Below are 16,961 nucleotides of genomic sequence, written 5' to 3' on the forward strand. Positions count from 1 at the left end.
GAGCTTTTGGTTTGGATGCCGCCTCCGGCCCGTTTGTTTGATATACCATTTTTTCCCTTTTTGATGAACATGGGACGAGCGTATATTCCCAGTGTGTGATAGAATGTTGCACCTCGTGTGCATATAGAGTATTTAGATCAAAAAAAGTATCTATTGATTGATTAATCTTATCCGAAATCTAAGCATCCCCGTCTAATTATTCGTATACTCGTACGTATACTCGTATCCCCCCCAGAGTGGAACTGCCGACGACACGCGTTAACCGTGCTTGGCGGTGGATCACCACGCCGCTTGACGGTGGATCAGCTTTCCTTCATCATATCTGATTATGGGAGGTGATCAACGGCCCCCTGCTACGCAACCATGGCCCTAAACTGACCTCATAGACGAAATCTGCTGCTCTCCAGGGCTTTTCATATTCCCATTCCCATTTTCTCTTTCTTTCTTTCCTCGTAGTCGTTACCCCCACGCGACCACCTGCCGGAAATGCCTCGCCCCACGTCTCTCCAGGACGCTTTACCTGCCACAGACGTCACTTCAATATCTTCACGGTGGACTCGTTTGAGCGATAAACTCAGGAGAGTCTTCCGGGGCGCAGACCCGCGGGTCTGCGCTGCTTTCTGGCTATTCGGTGGGTGTTCCATCATGCGTAACTGCACTTCAACAGAAGCACCCTGCTAACCACTCGCAGGCCTGGTCAACAATGTCCTCTATGTGATTCTACTCTCCGCAGCGCTCGACCTCGTCGGCCCCGATATCCCTAAAGGCCTCGTCCTCCTGGCGGATATTATACCCTCCTTCGCGACCAAGCTGATCGCCCCGTACTTCATCCACCTCGTACCATACTCTACCCGAGTCCTGATCTTCGTCTTCCTCTCAGTCGTCGGCATGCTCATCGTGGCCATGAGCCCGAGTTATACAGATGGGGGAACGATCGCATCCAAGGTTGCAGGAATCATCCTGGCGAGTCTCTCGGCTGGAGGTGGCGAACTTAGCTTCGTCGGACTGACACATTTCTACGGACCGTTCAGCTTGGCCGCTTGGGGAAGTGGTACCGGGGCCGCGGGCTTAGTCGGTGCTGGCGCATATGCCCTTGCGACGTCAGCCCTGAATATATCGGTCCATGTGACTCTATTTGCCTCTGCGCTTTTGCCAAGTGTTATGGCTCTTGCTTTCTTCGTTGTTTTGCCCAGAGCGCCTTTACAATCGTCCGGTTCGGCGGCTACAGAAGGGTCTGGGTCTTACTATGCGGTTGAAAGAGATGAACATCCCAATGATGATGAAATGGACGTAGATAGACACAATGAGCAAGACGACTCGGGAGAATCGCAGGGCCTTCTTGCTGTTTCGGCGCATTCGGATACCCTGAAATCGGTGCATACTACGGAATACAGTACTTGGTCAGAGCGCACGAGAATGAACTTGCGTCGTCTAGGGAAACTTTTCTTTCCATTGTAAGTATATTATATACTGCACCCCCGCGGCCTCACCCTGCCTTCTCGTATCTCGAGTCTAACGAGGTTATGTCATAGCATGCTCCCACTCCTCGTGGTTTTCGTCTCCGAGTACGTGATCAACCAAGGCGTCTCTCCAACCCTCCTATTCCCACTCTACACAACGCCATTCAAAAACTTCCGCGCCTTTTATCCGGCCTACAACGCAATCTACCAAGTAGGCGTTTTCATCTCTCGCTCCTCAACGCCTTTCTTCCGCGTCCATCATCTCTACCTACCCGCTATTCTGCAGATGGTAAATCTAGCCATCCTGACTACTCACTCCCTGTTTAACTATATACCAAATGTGTATATCGTCTTTGCTATCATATTTTGGGAGGGCTTGCTGGGCGGTTTGGTTTACGTGAATACCTTTGCGGAAATCGCGGATCGTGTACCCGAGGAAGAACGTGAGTTCTCACTCGGTGCGACGACTGTTAGTGATTCTGCGGGTATTTGTATTGCCGGTTTTTTGAGTATGCCTTGGGAGGTTTTGCTTTGTAGGTATCAAATGATACATGGGCGAGAGTATTGTCGTCAGGTTTGATGGTTGGGGTTTGGATCTTTCTGCTTATTTAGCCTTATGTGATACTTGCTTAACGTTTAAATGTCATGATAGAAATGTTCTTTCGGTTCAAACTTCCAACTCATTCAGTAAGATAAGGACGAGGGGGAGAAAGTACGAGTGGGAGGGTTGTCAGTGTTTCTGATTAAATGAGGGGCTCCACCGGGTTGACTTCCTTTTTCGGAGCATCACAACATGAACTTTGCATTCGGGAAATTTTATCGAACCTCGACTCACCCAACGCCACGAACGTTAGCAAAAAGTATCCTGGCAAAATCCCTACACCTTACGCAGCTTAACAACGTATACATTTTTCTTTCAACACCATGGCCCCGGTAGATGATACCACAGCCACAGATATCAATCTTCTGGCTAAATTTTTGAGTGATGCCCAACTGCAAGACCTATCACCTGCATCTGCCAATCCGGTCGACTGTATCGTTATTTGCGCCTCTGCTGTACTCGATCAAGCCACCGCCCTCTTCGCCTCATTTACGCTGCGACCATCACTCGCGAAGTACCTCGTCTTATGCGGGGGCATTGGCCATTCGACACAATTGCTGTATGAGGCAGTTCGATGTCATGAAAGGTACTCCAAGATCTACAATGAAATACAGGGACTACCAGAGGCGAGGGTTCTCGAGCGAATATTGGACAACTTCTTCGATCGCGCTGCAATAACAGCTCAAGGATGCCGGATTGTCATCGAGGATCGGTCCACAAATTGTGGCCAAAACGCCTCTTTTACTCGAAAAGTACTCGACGATGCAGCAGTCCATGACATGAAAACTTGCATCATCGTTCAAGATCCTACTATGATGTTGAGAACGAGAGCTACTTTTGAGAGAATCTACAAGGGTGGGCCATGCAGCGTGTTGTTTATCAGTTGCCCTGTACTCGTGCCACGAGTCCAGGTGGATTCGAATGGGTGTCTGGTCTACAGCTCAACCGTCAACTGTGCTGCTGGTCTTTGGACGCAGCAACGGTTCCTTGAACTTATTTTGGGGGAAATTCCCCGACTAAGGGATGATGAACAAGGATATGGCCCTCAGGGAAGAGGTTTTATCGCGCATGTTGATATACCCGCGGCGGTTGAAGAGGCTTGGCTTCGTCTGGTGAACAGTGTGGGTAATTCAAGACAGATACAATAAATTTTCTAAACTGGTGGGGTAAGCCAAAAAGATATCGTGCGCTGCACTATCGTAGGGTGTCCCCGCCAAGATTGCTACATAAATCAGGAAAAACGGGCTTCATTCTGCGGTGTTTATGATTTGCAGCATCACGCGTATCGACATATTTTGCAGATTGTAAAAAAAAAAGACAGAGATTCTACGGTCCTGTAATATAAATATAAAATTGTGTTTTGGCGATCCCGATTTAGGTTATCCGTGACCGCCAAAGTAGATTGGCGTCGTAGATGGAATAGAGTTCAAGATACTGTTCCTGTAAGATGGAGGCAGTTTGTTCAATTGTCAAGCCCAACTGTGTGTTGCAGTTGTGGGGTGAACATCAAATCAACCAGCTCTTCACCTAGAATTCTGCCATCCTTTTGAAAATATAACCATATGAATCAAGAAGCCATATGATCCATGGTATTCTTTATATTTGTGGCGCGATCACTTCACGTCTAGTCAATAATGGGAAATCTTAAGGAGACCTCCTGGATAATAGGGAAACTGCACTTGCCATGCTATTGAGGTCCTGCTCAAGCTCTTGCTCAACTTGCCCCTCAATGATTTGTACAGATATGGAGGTCGTCCTCTAGAAAGAACTGCTGTATTAAGTACTGCGAATTTGGGATAAAGAAGTGTCAGATGGCTACAAGCTCGAGAGAGGGGTCCCAGCCCCGGATACAACCGCATCCAAAAATCTTTATTCGGTGATACGCATTCGTTAAATGGGGAAAATTTCACCAGAATGGAGTTCCGACAATGCTCTCGAAAAGACAGGTCTTGGCTTGTCCTGGAAGTACTTTTAATGGGATCGAAGCCGAGACTTACTATAAGATACCAGAATAAGCTCGTTTAGAAATATCGGGGAGCACCTCCCCGCCGGACCCATAGCACATGTTAGCATTGCAAGTGTAATCTATGATCGACGGTACTCTTAAGGATAATTCCTATTGCCCGTTATCCGGCCATCATTCACTTGCTTCCAAGACACATTCGACTCCCTTGTCTATTCAGAGAGACAAATAGGTTCCTCTCCTCTCATCAGCCTCCAGCGGTTACTAGATTCAACTAAATCGTCGCATCCTTCCACCGCCCACGACCACTTCGCCAGAAAGCCGGGGGTGGCCTCCCAGTTCCGCACGTCGTACGGTTCACCCCAAACAATAAGTCCCTTGCGCCCCGCAGTGATCTCATCCTCGTCACGTCCTGTTGTGAGGGGCAGGGTCCACAAGGTTTGGGGATCGGAGACCGTAAAGGTGAGGGGCGTACCTCGTCGCTTTTGAACCGGCGTGGCACTCATGAGCTCACCAATGAGGTCTTGTAGCAGCTCCCAGTGGTCGAAATTTCCTTCGCGTCTTATAAGATTATCACGGAGACAGGGGAAAGGGAAGAAATTGATCCAGATGGGGTGCAAGCGGGTTTGTTGGAGGCGGGTCGGGACGAGGGAGAAAGGAATGTTGGGGTTCAATGGGTAGACGCTTGTGTCGTCACGGTAAGGACCGCTGAGGGGACAGGTGGTTGGGGAGGGGGGGATTATCGGTCCAGCCCGTCAGAAGGATATTGAGAGTGCGCTTGTTGGAGGCAAAAGCACGGAAGACATTATATTGAATAAGATGGAGGAGGTGATCGGGTGAGAGGGGGAAGACGAAGGAGGGGGCGGTTAGGGACGTCTGGGCATGGACCGGGGTGAGTGCTGGCCCTCCTCCGGCGCGTTCAGGTGTGAACATTGATGTACTGGTACTGACAAGAGGGTGAGACCGTCGAGGGGAAATGGACGTGGCGGTTGTGCATTTCGATGCTGTCGAGGCGTTGTGGGAGGGACAAACATCGAGTTCGTCCAGGCGCCAGCGCCTGACTTGGAACGGGCGCGATGTCTGAACAGAACCTGGGTCGTGCTCTCTAATCCGCAATCCTTCAAAGCTCGTGAGCGCGGTAGGAGGTGAGGCATTGAGGGGACACACTCACGGTGTGCTCTTTGGTTCTTCCGATTTTGAACCTTCCTGCGCTGATTCTTGGCTGTCGTCTCGGCCTCGGCCTCAGCCTCAGCGTCGACGTGGTTGGGGTGATCGCCGACCTTGTTTGCTTCTCCCTCGCCCAGGGCTGAAGGAAGCAGAGTAAAAGAGTGTTCCATTATCCTGAGTTACCGAACGTCTTCGAGCTTTGGCGGACTATCCCCTTGTCTATCAGCGCTAGGCCTAGCCTGGTTTTTTGAACGCAATACAGTCGCAGCGCGTTCTTGTTGGATAACTTGTCGCGCCAAACTTTAGTAATCATGGCCAGAGGGTTTCAAACTCATGATTCACAACCGTCATCAAATGGGGATGGTATAGCAAGATGATTGGATGAGAAGGGAGCCCGGGCCAGGGCCCACCTAGTTAGTTAACTATCCAGGTAATGAGATGAAGCACGATCAACCTAGTTAGTGCCAACAAGGGTTAGTTATCTTAGTGTCATGTGACTATTAATCGATCTTTTTATCCTGAGTTGGTTTCCGCTTGATCTCATTCGCCCTGAATGCATACTAGTCCATACGCTTTTAGCATTGCTGATAAGGATCTATAGCCATCCAGTACTGTACGATGGCAAATAATCTTTGTCCGCCCTTTCCGGGTTTGAACAGAAAGCTCCAGGACATCTTGATTTTATGATGACCACGACATCACCATGAATGATTGAGTCTGAGTCCAGGAGAAGAGGCTTGCCGCCGGTATCCAGAGGTTTATGTACTGGCCCGCCTGGATATGTAAAGGACGTGCAAGTGCAACCCTTACTCTCAGTGCTGCTTTCTTTCTGTCCTGTATCGACGTTTTTGCTCCTTGTCAGTTCTTATACGGTTCACCGCCAGGGCGAGGAAGAGATGGTCGAAGCAGATCAATTCATTCAGTCTCATTCTCACCTCGGTTCACCTTCAACTCACTCTCAACTACCAACGTTTATTCTAATTCTCGGAGCATCGTAGTAGAGCAAAAGTAGAAAGCACAGGCCATGTCTAGCAAATTAAAACCATGGCGGTTCCGAGAATCGTGGCTTTGGCAAAAACAACATTTAAGAAGCGCTTTTTGCCTTTACGTGATTCTCTATTTCATGATACAAATACGTGGCTTTGGCACAGCCGTAAAACTTGCTATAATTCCTCACATCACTCAGTCATGATGGCCAGAAACTCCGGTGGACAGTCTTAGGCCTACAGCGTGGCCAAGAAGTCACTACGACAGAAAAGAGATCGACGCAAGATATCACTGGAAAAAAGGCGCACGAATACAGCAAGTCATGCGGCGCAGATGTATGCCTAGGCATTCGGATTCGAGAGTCAGTCAAGGTATTCATTTTCTCCGCGGATACATCAGGATTTTGGTCCTTTCTTGGTCCTCATCTGGTATGCGTCGGGAAGCTTTGATCACATCAATACATATACTTACCTTGATAGGGTGATTATTATCCGACACCAATACAGAGAACCGAGAAGAATTTCTAAATGGAAAAGAACCTTGGTGGGGACAATAGATACGTTTATGTACATCCTGTGACATGAAGCGTGAACGGCATGAAGAGCTTGAGCAAGCCCGCGACAGCTAGAATTCGTAGTTTGTGTCTACATAGTGGTTTCTCAGCTACGTAACTTACGAGCGCTTTGCAGGACCGCACGTCGTAAGCAATCACAGGTGTCTGCTAGCGATCGCCCACGAATAGGGAGTTGCCCACGAATGACTGTGGCGAGCTCTTGCACATCAACCTTCCAGGTTTTGGCTTTCCCCCCTAGTCATGCTTATTATCTAAAACGGTTCCGGTACTGTCGTTGAGGCTTTAAGGTCTCCCTAGTAAAAGCTTCGTACTCAGTACTTGCTGTAGTCACGTCTAACCGTCTACAGACTTGCAGAATTGATCCGGCTTCTCTTCATCACCACCCCATTTATTTATGAGAGAATGCTGTCATGACTACCGTTGATTCTCAAAAAACTGATATCACTAATACTTTGATCAGTTGAATGAACAGGATCTGGACAGAGCACCTAATTGTGAGTTTGACGAATAGGGGAAACGAATGAGTTGAAAGACCAATCCATACTTCAGTTCAAGGAGAGGTTACAGGACAGTGTATTGGGACGCTAAACCGAGAAAGGTAAAACTAACCGGATCTAGTAATTCACAGGTCCGCCGTTTACATCACATATAACACGAGGGCCTATTTTGACTAGAATTCGTCCTTTTTTAACTGTTTATCTTATTAATAAATTGGTCTCTCACCTGGGCAGTATACCTTACTTTGTCCTGCTTGGGTTGTTTTGTTCTTTCAAATTTTGCTCTGCTCAGTTTGCTTCAGTTTTGATCTACTCTCTCAGCCTATAGGAGATTTCTAAACTTCGACCACCTTTTCTATGTCAAATCCTTTTGCTTGTGCAAAGTAGTAGCCTCTTTGACTTGAAATGACCCTTTTCCAGTGTTCTCTGTCTTGGTAGTCGCAGTTGAAGTGTGTATGATCAAAGGCCCAGACCCTGACGGTTGCGCTTTGCCAGCAGGGCTCACTGGTCAGATCGGTTATGAACCCCGAGGAGATCCGACTTGTCGCATGCCTAGGGTCATTGGCCATTTCGTTGGCCGTATGGCAGTAATGAGTGCGCACGATGACTTTACGGTCTGGTTCTGATGTGGAAATGGGATCGAGCTGTAAATTCAGCCACGCCAGATCGGACAAATGAGCTTTCTGGTGGTCATCGACGGTCCAGTCGTCGATATGATAATAGTCGTTCAGCCCGAAATTAACATTTTCGATCTGCTCCTCGGAGATCTTGGAGAACAATGTACATCCGAGTAAAGTGATATCAGAAGTAATATCATATCGTGTTTGATTAAGGATGACAAATTTGCCAAGTGCTTGGCCCGTGGAGACTTCGATCTCATTCTTGAAACTCTCAAGCTTCTGCTTCGCCTCGATCCAACTGCGGTGCTATTGTACGTGGATGACTCGTCCTGCATGCTCCACTAGTATCTCTCCTCCGTAGCTACCTTCCCTCTCCAATACACACCACTACTATTTCATGCACTCCATGCTATTACGTATTCCACACGTACAGATATGGCTCATGGTTACCAAAAACTAGAAAGACTAACCGAAAGACCTCAAGTTGACTTCGCAGGGAGGTGAAAAAGCCATCGTCTTTGACATATCCAATGTCGCCCAGGAGGCACAAATAGGGTGCTTTAGGGGTAATTTGAAAAACATCGTAAGCGGCTGGAGATTCCAGGTGAAGATCGGAGATTATTTGGAACCTTTCCTTGTCCTTGCCCATGGTGGCTGGGAAAAGTGTTTCGACTGTTTGCACACCTTGCAAGTGTTGTTCAGTTGACGTGTTGTTGTCGTGTCCTTGCAGGGATAACACATGTGACCTGCAGTCAAGAGATCGCAGCCAAGCGAAGCCAGTGGAATACCATTCATCGTGATATCTATCCTGCTGATCCTGGTGGCTGTTATGACCTATAGGAATCACTGTAGTGGTTGTTTTCTTCGTTCACATAAGTAAAGTATGTACTCGTAGACTCACCGTCAGCTGATGGCGTCACTGGCATGTGATGTGGGGGCCTTTCACATGCTAAAATGGACAAAGACAACCACTTTTTGTTGACTCTTTCGCTTCTTGCATCCTCTTCTCGTGCACTGTGACCTTCAACTCTTTTAAATCATTTTGCATAATTTTCCGTGTCCGTTGGTGGTACAAATCGCTTCCCCCGGAATTTACACCGTGTTGGTGGCCAGTGCGGGTGGAAATGATAGGTACAACATCAACCCTCCACAATTTCCCCAGACGACCCAAGAAAATACCCGCTAACAAATTATCCCGAAGACCATGTCTTGGGGAGACCATCTACTCGATTCCGAAAAATTCAGGTCTTCGCTGTGGTTTCTTTCTGGTCGCTGTATCTATTACGGTAGGGATTTAAAACGCCCTCCCTGATACAACAATTCGTGCCCCGGCTGATTTCTACACAGAGCAGATAAACATGGCCCTCCATTCATAAGATCCATCTCTTCCCGGTTCACCGGCAAGCTGACAACCTGGCAAACAACTGTGATTATCTTTCTTTGGCTCTATCTAAGCCGCAACTTTGCAAAAATTGTCGGTCTCGAATGCCCCGAACCCTTGGCGAACTTGTATTCGCGGTCGTTCTTCCGTGCAACATGGATCACAACGGGACTCGATGCGGGCTTCTGGACAGCCATGTCGATCAAGCCAAAATGGCTGCGAGATATCGCTTCCCTAGTCTTCACCGTCTACTATCTGATCGCGGCCGAACAGGCGGATGAGAAGGTTCGGAAAGTCCGGGGCACATTGACCCTCGAGCACCTACGTGTTTCATGGAATAAAGCAACCACGCCGTATCTGTGGACGATGGCAAAACTACTGCGTCCTCGACTAACCCGGTATTCGGCCCGGGCAATTCGCATTCCGCGACCAAAGCACTCAGTCCACAAAGATCCCGTCAATGCATGGCTTTACTTTGATGGACCACTAAGTGCGTTGCGCGACCAGAAGTGCCTAGTCTTGGATATTCCTGGTGGTGGCTTTGTCGCTATGGGCCCTCGCAGTTCAGAGGACAAATTACTCTCCTGGGCGGGACAACTTAAAGTTCCGGTACTGAGTGTCGATTACAAAAAGGCACCCGAATATGCCTACCCCTATGCACTCCATGAGTGCTATGACGTCTATCATACCATAATGGCTACTAATGGGCGCTGCTTGGGAATGAGCGGCTCAGAACGCCCGCGCATAGTCGTGACTGGCGAGAGCGCCGGTGGCAATCTTGCTGTTGGATTGACTTTGATGGTTCTTCAATCGGCTATGGCGCAGGGCTGGAAAGGCGAAGAAGTACTACCAAAACCTGATGGTCTGGTTTTAGCATACCCTGCGCTCAACGTGAGAGTTGAAAGTTGGATGACCGATGAGCAGATGGCCCTGATCCAAGACAAGAGTACACGGCAAACGAATAGCGGTATTCTCCAGAGAAAGCAAGATCAGTACCGCAAGCTCACCCCGTTCACTTCCCCTGGTCATTCGGTTGAAGACCTGACCAAGCTCCCGTCGGAGGAAAAGCAGAAAGAGGAGGCAAATAATGTTGCCGCAGAAGCCTCAAAGGCACTTCGGGACAAAATCAAAAAGAGTGAGGAGATCAATGGGAAGAAGGCTGTACAGCCCAGTGTAGACCAGGTTCAACCACTCAAAACTCGTCTTGCGGTTTCGTCAATGATATCATATGTCCACGATCGAATCTTGACGCCAGAAATGATGCGAGCTATGATCATTCTTTACATCGGGCCCCATCATCGTCCTGACTTTAACACTGATTTCTACCTATCACCGGTTCTAGCACCCGATGCTCTACTGGCGGCCTTTCCAAAGACTTACATCTTGACGGGAGAGCGTGACCCACTTGTCGATGACACTGTTATCTTTGCTGGACGTCTTCGCCAAGCTAAACTGCACCTTTTCCATGAACGTCAAGATCTTGGCCTCGAAAAGTCTCAACGCCAGTTCAACGAAAAGGATCACGTAGAGGTATCCTTGATCCCAGGTGTTTCTCATGGCTTCATACAAATGGCTGGATTCTTCCCCGACGCTTGGAAGTATATCAATCGCAGCGCGAAGTGGATTGAGTCTATCTTCGAGTCGGCGGACCTTCATGAATCGGAATATAGTCTCCTACAGCTATCCCACGCATCCAACGCCACATCTGAGAAGCGGAAGGGGCCATACAAAGCGAGTTGGCAGACAAACGGTCATTCTAGACACCACCACCGCAATCTGACTGCAGAGTCTTCTGCAGACGAAGATAGACCTCTGGAAATGGGCCTGAGCAAGTTGACGTCGCTCCCTGAAAATGAAAACGCTACCGCCAGTTCGAGTTTACTCGCACGCCGGAAAATATCACGGTCATCATTCTCATCGTCCCAGCTCAAAAGTGGCCTCGCAAACCTCGACGATAGCACAGGCAGTGGAAGTGATTTCTTGGCGAAGCTTAAGAGGCTAGAGATGACCGCCAACCACGATACATTCCACCCTGATGAGGTTAACAGTGCTCCCGAAAGTCCATCGGCGTTTCGCCCGCGAGGTAAGAGTATAGCTTCACTCGATAGTGAAGAAGATCTACTTGATCGAAGAATGAATGGAATCGCTGGTGGGCTCATGGGGTTGGGCGAAGGAGCTCAAACTCCAGGTCTTTGATAGAGACTATCTCACGACTTACGAATTACATATCATTTACATCGACTAGAAATGTTAAGCAATCAAACAGAATATTGAGATTTATTACATTCCGCATATATCACTTTTTATACGTAGCTGGGTTATTTCAGTTGAGAGGATGGTGATCATCTGCCAAAAATCGTTGGCATGTGAAATACCCACATCCTTGCATGTGAAAATGGGTCGGAGATGCTCCGCGCACATGCGAAGTACATTGCAAAAGTTTGAAACCCCATATTGCCCACCATTATTGACCGCCTTCTAATGGGAAACTAGTAGCTACCTAAGATGGAATAGATAGGCCAATCTATTCCGTCTTAAGTAGCTACTAGTCTGCGATTAGAAGGCGGAGACAGGAACAGTCAACAAGGGGTTTCAAACTTTTGCAACGCCACTGTAAGAATGTTTGTATTCTAAATTACAACTGCCCAGCACATTTGTATAAATGTATGTAACAAATAATTACTGTAAAATAATCTCGACAACCTTGAAGAACACCGCATTGGTCGTCTAATTTGCCCGAAATTAATACCTGCCCGAAATTACCTGATTGGATTATTGCATAAACAACTTCAAAGCTTGGCCTGCACTCACATTGTAATTAGTATCCAAGACTGCCTCAGAAATAAACAACAATAGTAGAGCTTGTTGGGTACTGGCCTCAGACATCCGGGTCGCCGTCCCTTCCATCCTGTAGATCTCTTCGCTCTCTTCAACACCCACCACTATTATCACCGTCTTCCCCATTCATCACCTCTTGTCAGAGATTGAATCACCACCGCACCTCATCTCCGGAAATATGGACTTCTTTGAATCCGAGCGTCTTTTCTTCCGTGTTTGGGATACCTCCCGTGACGAGGACTGGTACTTCACAATACACTTCGACCAGAAATCATTTTTTAGCGGCTCCAAAAGAACATTTAAAGCCTGCAAACAAAGAGGGGATGGCCCCAATTGACAAAGAAATCGAATCGGCGCTGTTGGGTGTTGTTATGTACACTATGTCGCACCGAATACCGCCGAGGACAGCAAGTGGGTTTCGGAACCGGAAGGAATTGGTCTCCTCTTGATCAAGAACACTTCTCCAGACCAGGTTCAGGATCGCTGTGCTGATATTTTTATTGAATTGAGATCCGACGCGAGAGGCCAAGGCTATGGGAGGGAAGCTGTCCGTTGGGCGCTCAACTGGGCTTTTATTACTGTATTATTTGCTGTATATATAAACAGGCTAAGGCCTTTCAAAAAGTACGTTATATTAAAATAGATCTTACAATTTAAAACAGTTTAAAGCAAAACTATAGTCTACAATATTATAACCTACAATCAGGAGACAAGACAAATAAATATATACACATATATGTAAATTAATTTAGAAAAGCCCTAGGCTTATAAGATTCTAATTAAGTAGCTCTTTAAAATCCTTAGTGATATTAGTCAAAAACCTATTAGGTAGGCATATCAGGATAGAGTATATAATTCTAATAATAGGATTCGTACTGTTGCATTTAACATACGCAGATCATAAGTATACGGTATATTTAGTAAAATATATATATTTTATATAAGTTAATTATATTTCTCTAGGATTTAGTAAATATCTTACTTCCCTTATATCCAAAGCTAGTCTATTATAGAATAAGTATTTATTCTATGTCCTTATCTTTTGTAAGACCTATATCCAATGTACGTTTTGTAATGGTTACTAAGTTGTCAGGCTAGAGACCTGTGACTAGGCAAGGATATCGGATAGTAGAGATCAGATTGGACAGTTGGTACATAGACTGATTCTTGAGGAGATCAAGAGTCCTGAATGTTTGTGGGATCTTAAATATACTAGGGCTCGGGTGGATATCGATATGCAGGTGACTCAAAGGGGATTCGTCCATGAATCAGCCTCGAGAGTCCGGGGTATCGTATACTTCGGATCAATACTTCTTACAGGTTGATGTTAGCCATAGTCATGATAATTCAAAGTTACGCGAATCTCAGATAATTTGACAAGTTTTCCGTTCGACAAAGTACTCGCTGCAATAATCAGACAAAGATGGTATAGGGTCCTCGCCAGCCAATGGGAGCGTCATCATCCGACACAGATTCTTGCTTATACCATGCTCTCGGGAGTTTCTGTCCATCAAACTCCAGCTCATTCAAACGACCTTTGCGTCGATCTTTGTGGTGGCCAAAAAGGTCAATAATGGTATCCCCGACAAGGTTTTTCCAGTTGATGCCCTCGTCTCTATCGGCATGCTCTATGCGGTCGAGCGGGTCCATACCAATCTCTATGGCCATGGTGTAACACAGCACCAGGGTCTTCCAGCAGTACTTCAGATATTGCCCGAGCGCCTCTCGGTTTGCTGGATGTAGCGGATCTTGTGGTGGATCGAGCTTGCTCTTCGGTGTTTTGTAGTTGGCGAATTTCATGATTTCCAAAGCCGATTCGACCGGAAGACCCATCGAGCATAGTATCGACCTGACTTCATCTATCTCAGACAAAGAAGCCACATATGAACAACCTTCGGGACTGTTCATTGTCAAAAATTCGCGAATTGGCACCCTTCCGTAGGGGCCTGCTAGGTTGTCCTGTTCACGATATCCCCACCACCCGTAAAAAGACCTCTTTCTACTATCTTCTCGTCTTTGTTTGTTGAGACCTTCATTGAGTAACCAATGTCCTTCCCCGGTGTTTTCGGCCGGGTGATGACATGATTGCATTCCAAAGAACTGGGGGTGAGGGTATGTCCGCAGATCCCAATCTCTGGCCCCAGACTCAATCAGCGTCTTTTGATAGAATCTGGCATTTCGATAGTCTTTTCCTCGGTCCGGCCAGATGCGAAATCCCAGATCTCGGGAAAGCAGTACGCTGTATTGAGGCAGATGTAGACAGATAGCATATGTCGGCATATTTGTATCCAGCCAAAATCCGGGGGCTTTATAAAGTCAGTTCAATTTTCAAATGTGGTGATATTTGATAGTCGAAAATTCGGTCTGGGTAAGGGAATGAAATGCTTACACCTTCGAAATAAGTTCCGGTAAGCCAAAATTTCAGATGATTACCTGGGTGGGCGCAGACACGCAATATCGGTTCCATCTCCCCATATAGAAGAAGTGTAAACACGAATTTAATATTGAAGATTGCTTCGTCGTTCGAGTCATCGCCGCTGTAGTTCCAATCAATCTCAATATGGGGTTCTCGAAGAAACGCAGACATAACTCGTTCTTCTTGAGGGATGGGTACGCATTTGCATCGATCGATCAGCTCTGTCCGTTTTATGCCCATGGGAGTCTCCCACGCGACTTCGAACTTTTCGCATGTGCCTGAAGGACAGGTTTCAGTTTTGGGCCAATCGTTGCGCCATCGACGAACTGTAGGAGATATCTTGCGAACAATAGCATCATCAAGTATCACATCTGATGGCTCGGGAATATCATAGTGTTTCTGATACTTCTTTCGTTCACAGACTGAATGTTCATCAAGGTTCTTCACAAAAGCATTGACAAAGTGTGTCAAGTCCTTCGCCTGGTTGGGTTTCATTCGCGGGTAAAGATTTGTGGCGAAGTTGTTCCAGGGCGTCGGGGTCTTCCACTCTAAATTCGAGGCGAGCAAGCCCCATGGGATGTTGTGCGCTTGGTGCGCCATTGGATATGTCCCTGTAACACTCTGAATGTGTTTCTATGTGAGCTGAGAAGTAAGAGAAAGGGTGCTTAGTTTGATGAGAAGAAAGCTACCCGGCGGTAGACACTCATCCGCAGAATTTGACGGCCCCCAATTTGAGGGCGGGTTGGTTTCGTAGTCTGAATTAGGCCACTAATCGTCATTTGGTACTAATATGGAAATCGTAATAAGTCTGTCATTTCTGAAATACTGGATGAAAACTATTTAATATGCAATTGCAGCTTTGAAAGCAGTTCACCTAATAATGCCAAGCAGTTTGGACGTGTATCCGACTAGTAATGGTATACATGTCGCGACAGTTGGTGGACCGGTCTCGTGGGGGGGTCCGTCCGTACTGTACTGTCCCGACGCGCTGACATTGGCGTGTCTGACTACATAGACAAAATGTCATGTGCTCATCAATCAGCCCCACCGTTCTGAATTGATATCTCAAATGTATGCGGGCAAAATGAAGAGCAATTCTATCAAGAACAATCGTCCGCTTGAAAATATATGCATGAGCAATCAGAGCGAGTAGAACAACATAAGATAGCAATGAGCCGTCATATTCATCGAGAATAGATGTACATTACGAGTGCAAGGAACTTCGAGATCTAGCTGGTCTATAATAAAATCAACATAAACTCGTTATTTCAGGGCAAAAGCAGGCCGAGAGCTGGTAGGTGGAAACAATCCCATGTGCACCTTGCGCATGGTTCAGTAGCGCTGATTTAGACTCTAGTTGCTCTCCACAAATCGTACAATCGCGTTGTATATCATTTGAATACGGGTTGATATGTTTGTTCACGGAGTGTCGGCTGAGAGACCCTGACTTCTTGAACTTTCGCAGTCGTTCACTTTCCGGCAGCATTGGATTACCAAGGCAGATAAAGCAAATCGTCGGTCTTTCTTCTGGAGATTTGACACAAACCGAGACGAGGGCTTGAGAAAAGGTATTGTAATGTATACACATCTGAAGCATTTGGCCTTTGCCTCTTGTACGCAGGGGCAGCTGGTTACATATCGACAGTCTCAGCGGAACGCTTTGGGTCATACGCGGCCGCGAGGGTGCGCCCCTTTCCGCATCACAGAGAGCTACCACAGCATTGATTGCAGCAATTCGACCCTTTCTCAGTTGTTTTACTGGGCGTTGTCAAGACAGTATCAATCAGTATCATATGATGTGGTGTCAAATAGCCCGTATCTTCCAAAGCAATTAATATCGGGTTGATGAAGTAGATTTTGGGCGAATGGCAGGTCTCCTTGCACAATCGCAAAGAACAGGGCGGCCTGCCCGGCTTTGTTGTAGCGAGAGTCATCGGTAGTCTTCTTGTATTGCGACCGATTAAAATGGAGCGGAAGTTGCCCGAAGGGCTAATCAAATGAGTCAGCTATCTTTACTCATTTTGAGATTTGTACATATGATGTTGGCTTACGCAGAAAGGTTGAAAGCTGTGCCATGCTTCCCAAAGAGAACGAGAAATCTTTCGTTATTTTTGTTTTTATTTCAATGATCTGACGATTGAGGTGCTGGCTGAGATAGTCGATGTATTCCTTCAATCTGTTGGTTACTGGAAAAAAGAGAGCATTTATAGCGAGGCTTCATGTATCGTAGATTTTTGGTCTGCATTCGCAGTTTCGCGAGGCCCTTGTAAGTTGTGACAGTACTCCTAGGACTGAAGATGTTCCTAGAGAGGGACCATACGTTCCCGGGGTGAAGGGCGAACGAATAATGCAGAGACATTTCAGGACCTACGTATTTACTAAATGAAGGACAATATTCACGGGGTTCAATTACAGCTTTCTGGATGGAACGAGTTTGCTGTGAGTTCGTATCGCAAA

The 16,961-nt window shown here is 46.9% G+C and overlaps 6 protein-coding genes across 6 annotated transcripts; 3 read left to right on the forward strand and 3 right to left on the reverse strand.

Moving 5' to 3' along the window:
* Positions 1-486: 486 nt before the first annotated feature.
* N7481_011761 (uncharacterized protein) lies at positions 487-1,458 on the forward strand (the record flags this gene model as incomplete). The annotated part of the gene is made up of 2 exons (XM_057270980.1): positions 487-631; positions 692-1,458. The coding sequence occupies 2 exons, from the start codon at positions 487-489 to the stop codon at positions 1,456-1,458; spliced, it is 912 nt and encodes a 303-aa protein (XP_057118154.1).
* A 926-nt stretch (positions 1,459-2,384) lies between these two features.
* Positions 2,385-3,209, forward strand: N7481_011762 (YdcF family protein; the record flags this gene model as incomplete). Its single annotated transcript, XM_057270981.1, has 1 exon — positions 2,385-3,209. One exon carries the CDS (start codon positions 2,385-2,387, stop codon positions 3,207-3,209), a length of 825 nt encoding a protein of 274 aa, XP_057118155.1.
* Positions 3,210-4,236: 1,027 nt separating this feature from the next.
* On the reverse strand, positions 4,237-5,361 carry N7481_011763 (bZIP transcription factor; the record flags this gene model as incomplete). The annotated part of the gene is made up of 2 exons (XM_057270982.1): positions 4,237-4,732; positions 4,976-5,361. 2 exons carry the CDS (start codon positions 5,359-5,361, stop codon positions 4,237-4,239), a joined length of 882 nt encoding a protein of 293 aa, XP_057118156.1.
* A 2,223-nt stretch (positions 5,362-7,584) lies between these two features.
* Positions 7,585-8,518, reverse strand: N7481_011764 (Ser/Thr protein phosphatase superfamily; the record flags this gene model as incomplete). The annotated part of the gene is made up of 2 exons (XM_057270983.1): positions 7,585-8,175; positions 8,297-8,518. The coding sequence occupies 2 exons, from the start codon at positions 8,516-8,518 to the stop codon at positions 7,585-7,587; spliced, it is 813 nt and encodes a 270-aa protein (XP_057118157.1).
* Positions 8,519-9,445: 927 nt separating this feature from the next.
* Positions 9,446-11,446, forward strand: N7481_011765 (putative lipase; the record flags this gene model as incomplete). The annotated part of the gene is made up of 1 exon (XM_057270984.1): positions 9,446-11,446. The coding sequence occupies one exon, from the start codon at positions 9,446-9,448 to the stop codon at positions 11,444-11,446; it is 2,001 nt and encodes a 666-aa protein (XP_057118158.1).
* Positions 11,447-13,501: 2,055 nt separating this feature from the next.
* N7481_011766 (uncharacterized protein) lies at positions 13,502-15,104 on the reverse strand (the record flags this gene model as incomplete). Its single annotated transcript, XM_057270985.1, has 2 exons — positions 13,502-14,394; positions 14,522-15,104. The coding sequence occupies 2 exons, from the start codon at positions 15,102-15,104 to the stop codon at positions 13,502-13,504; spliced, it is 1,476 nt and encodes a 491-aa protein (XP_057118159.1).
* Positions 15,105-16,961: the final 1,857 nt, after the last annotated feature.

Source organism: Penicillium waksmanii (genome assembly GCF_028829765.1).
Source record: "Penicillium waksmanii strain IBT 27052 chromosome Unknown utg000009l:1.0-4314994.0:1.0-4318279.0, whole genome shotgun sequence".
Taxonomy (NCBI): Eukaryota; Fungi; Ascomycota; class Eurotiomycetes; order Eurotiales; family Aspergillaceae; genus Penicillium; species Penicillium waksmanii.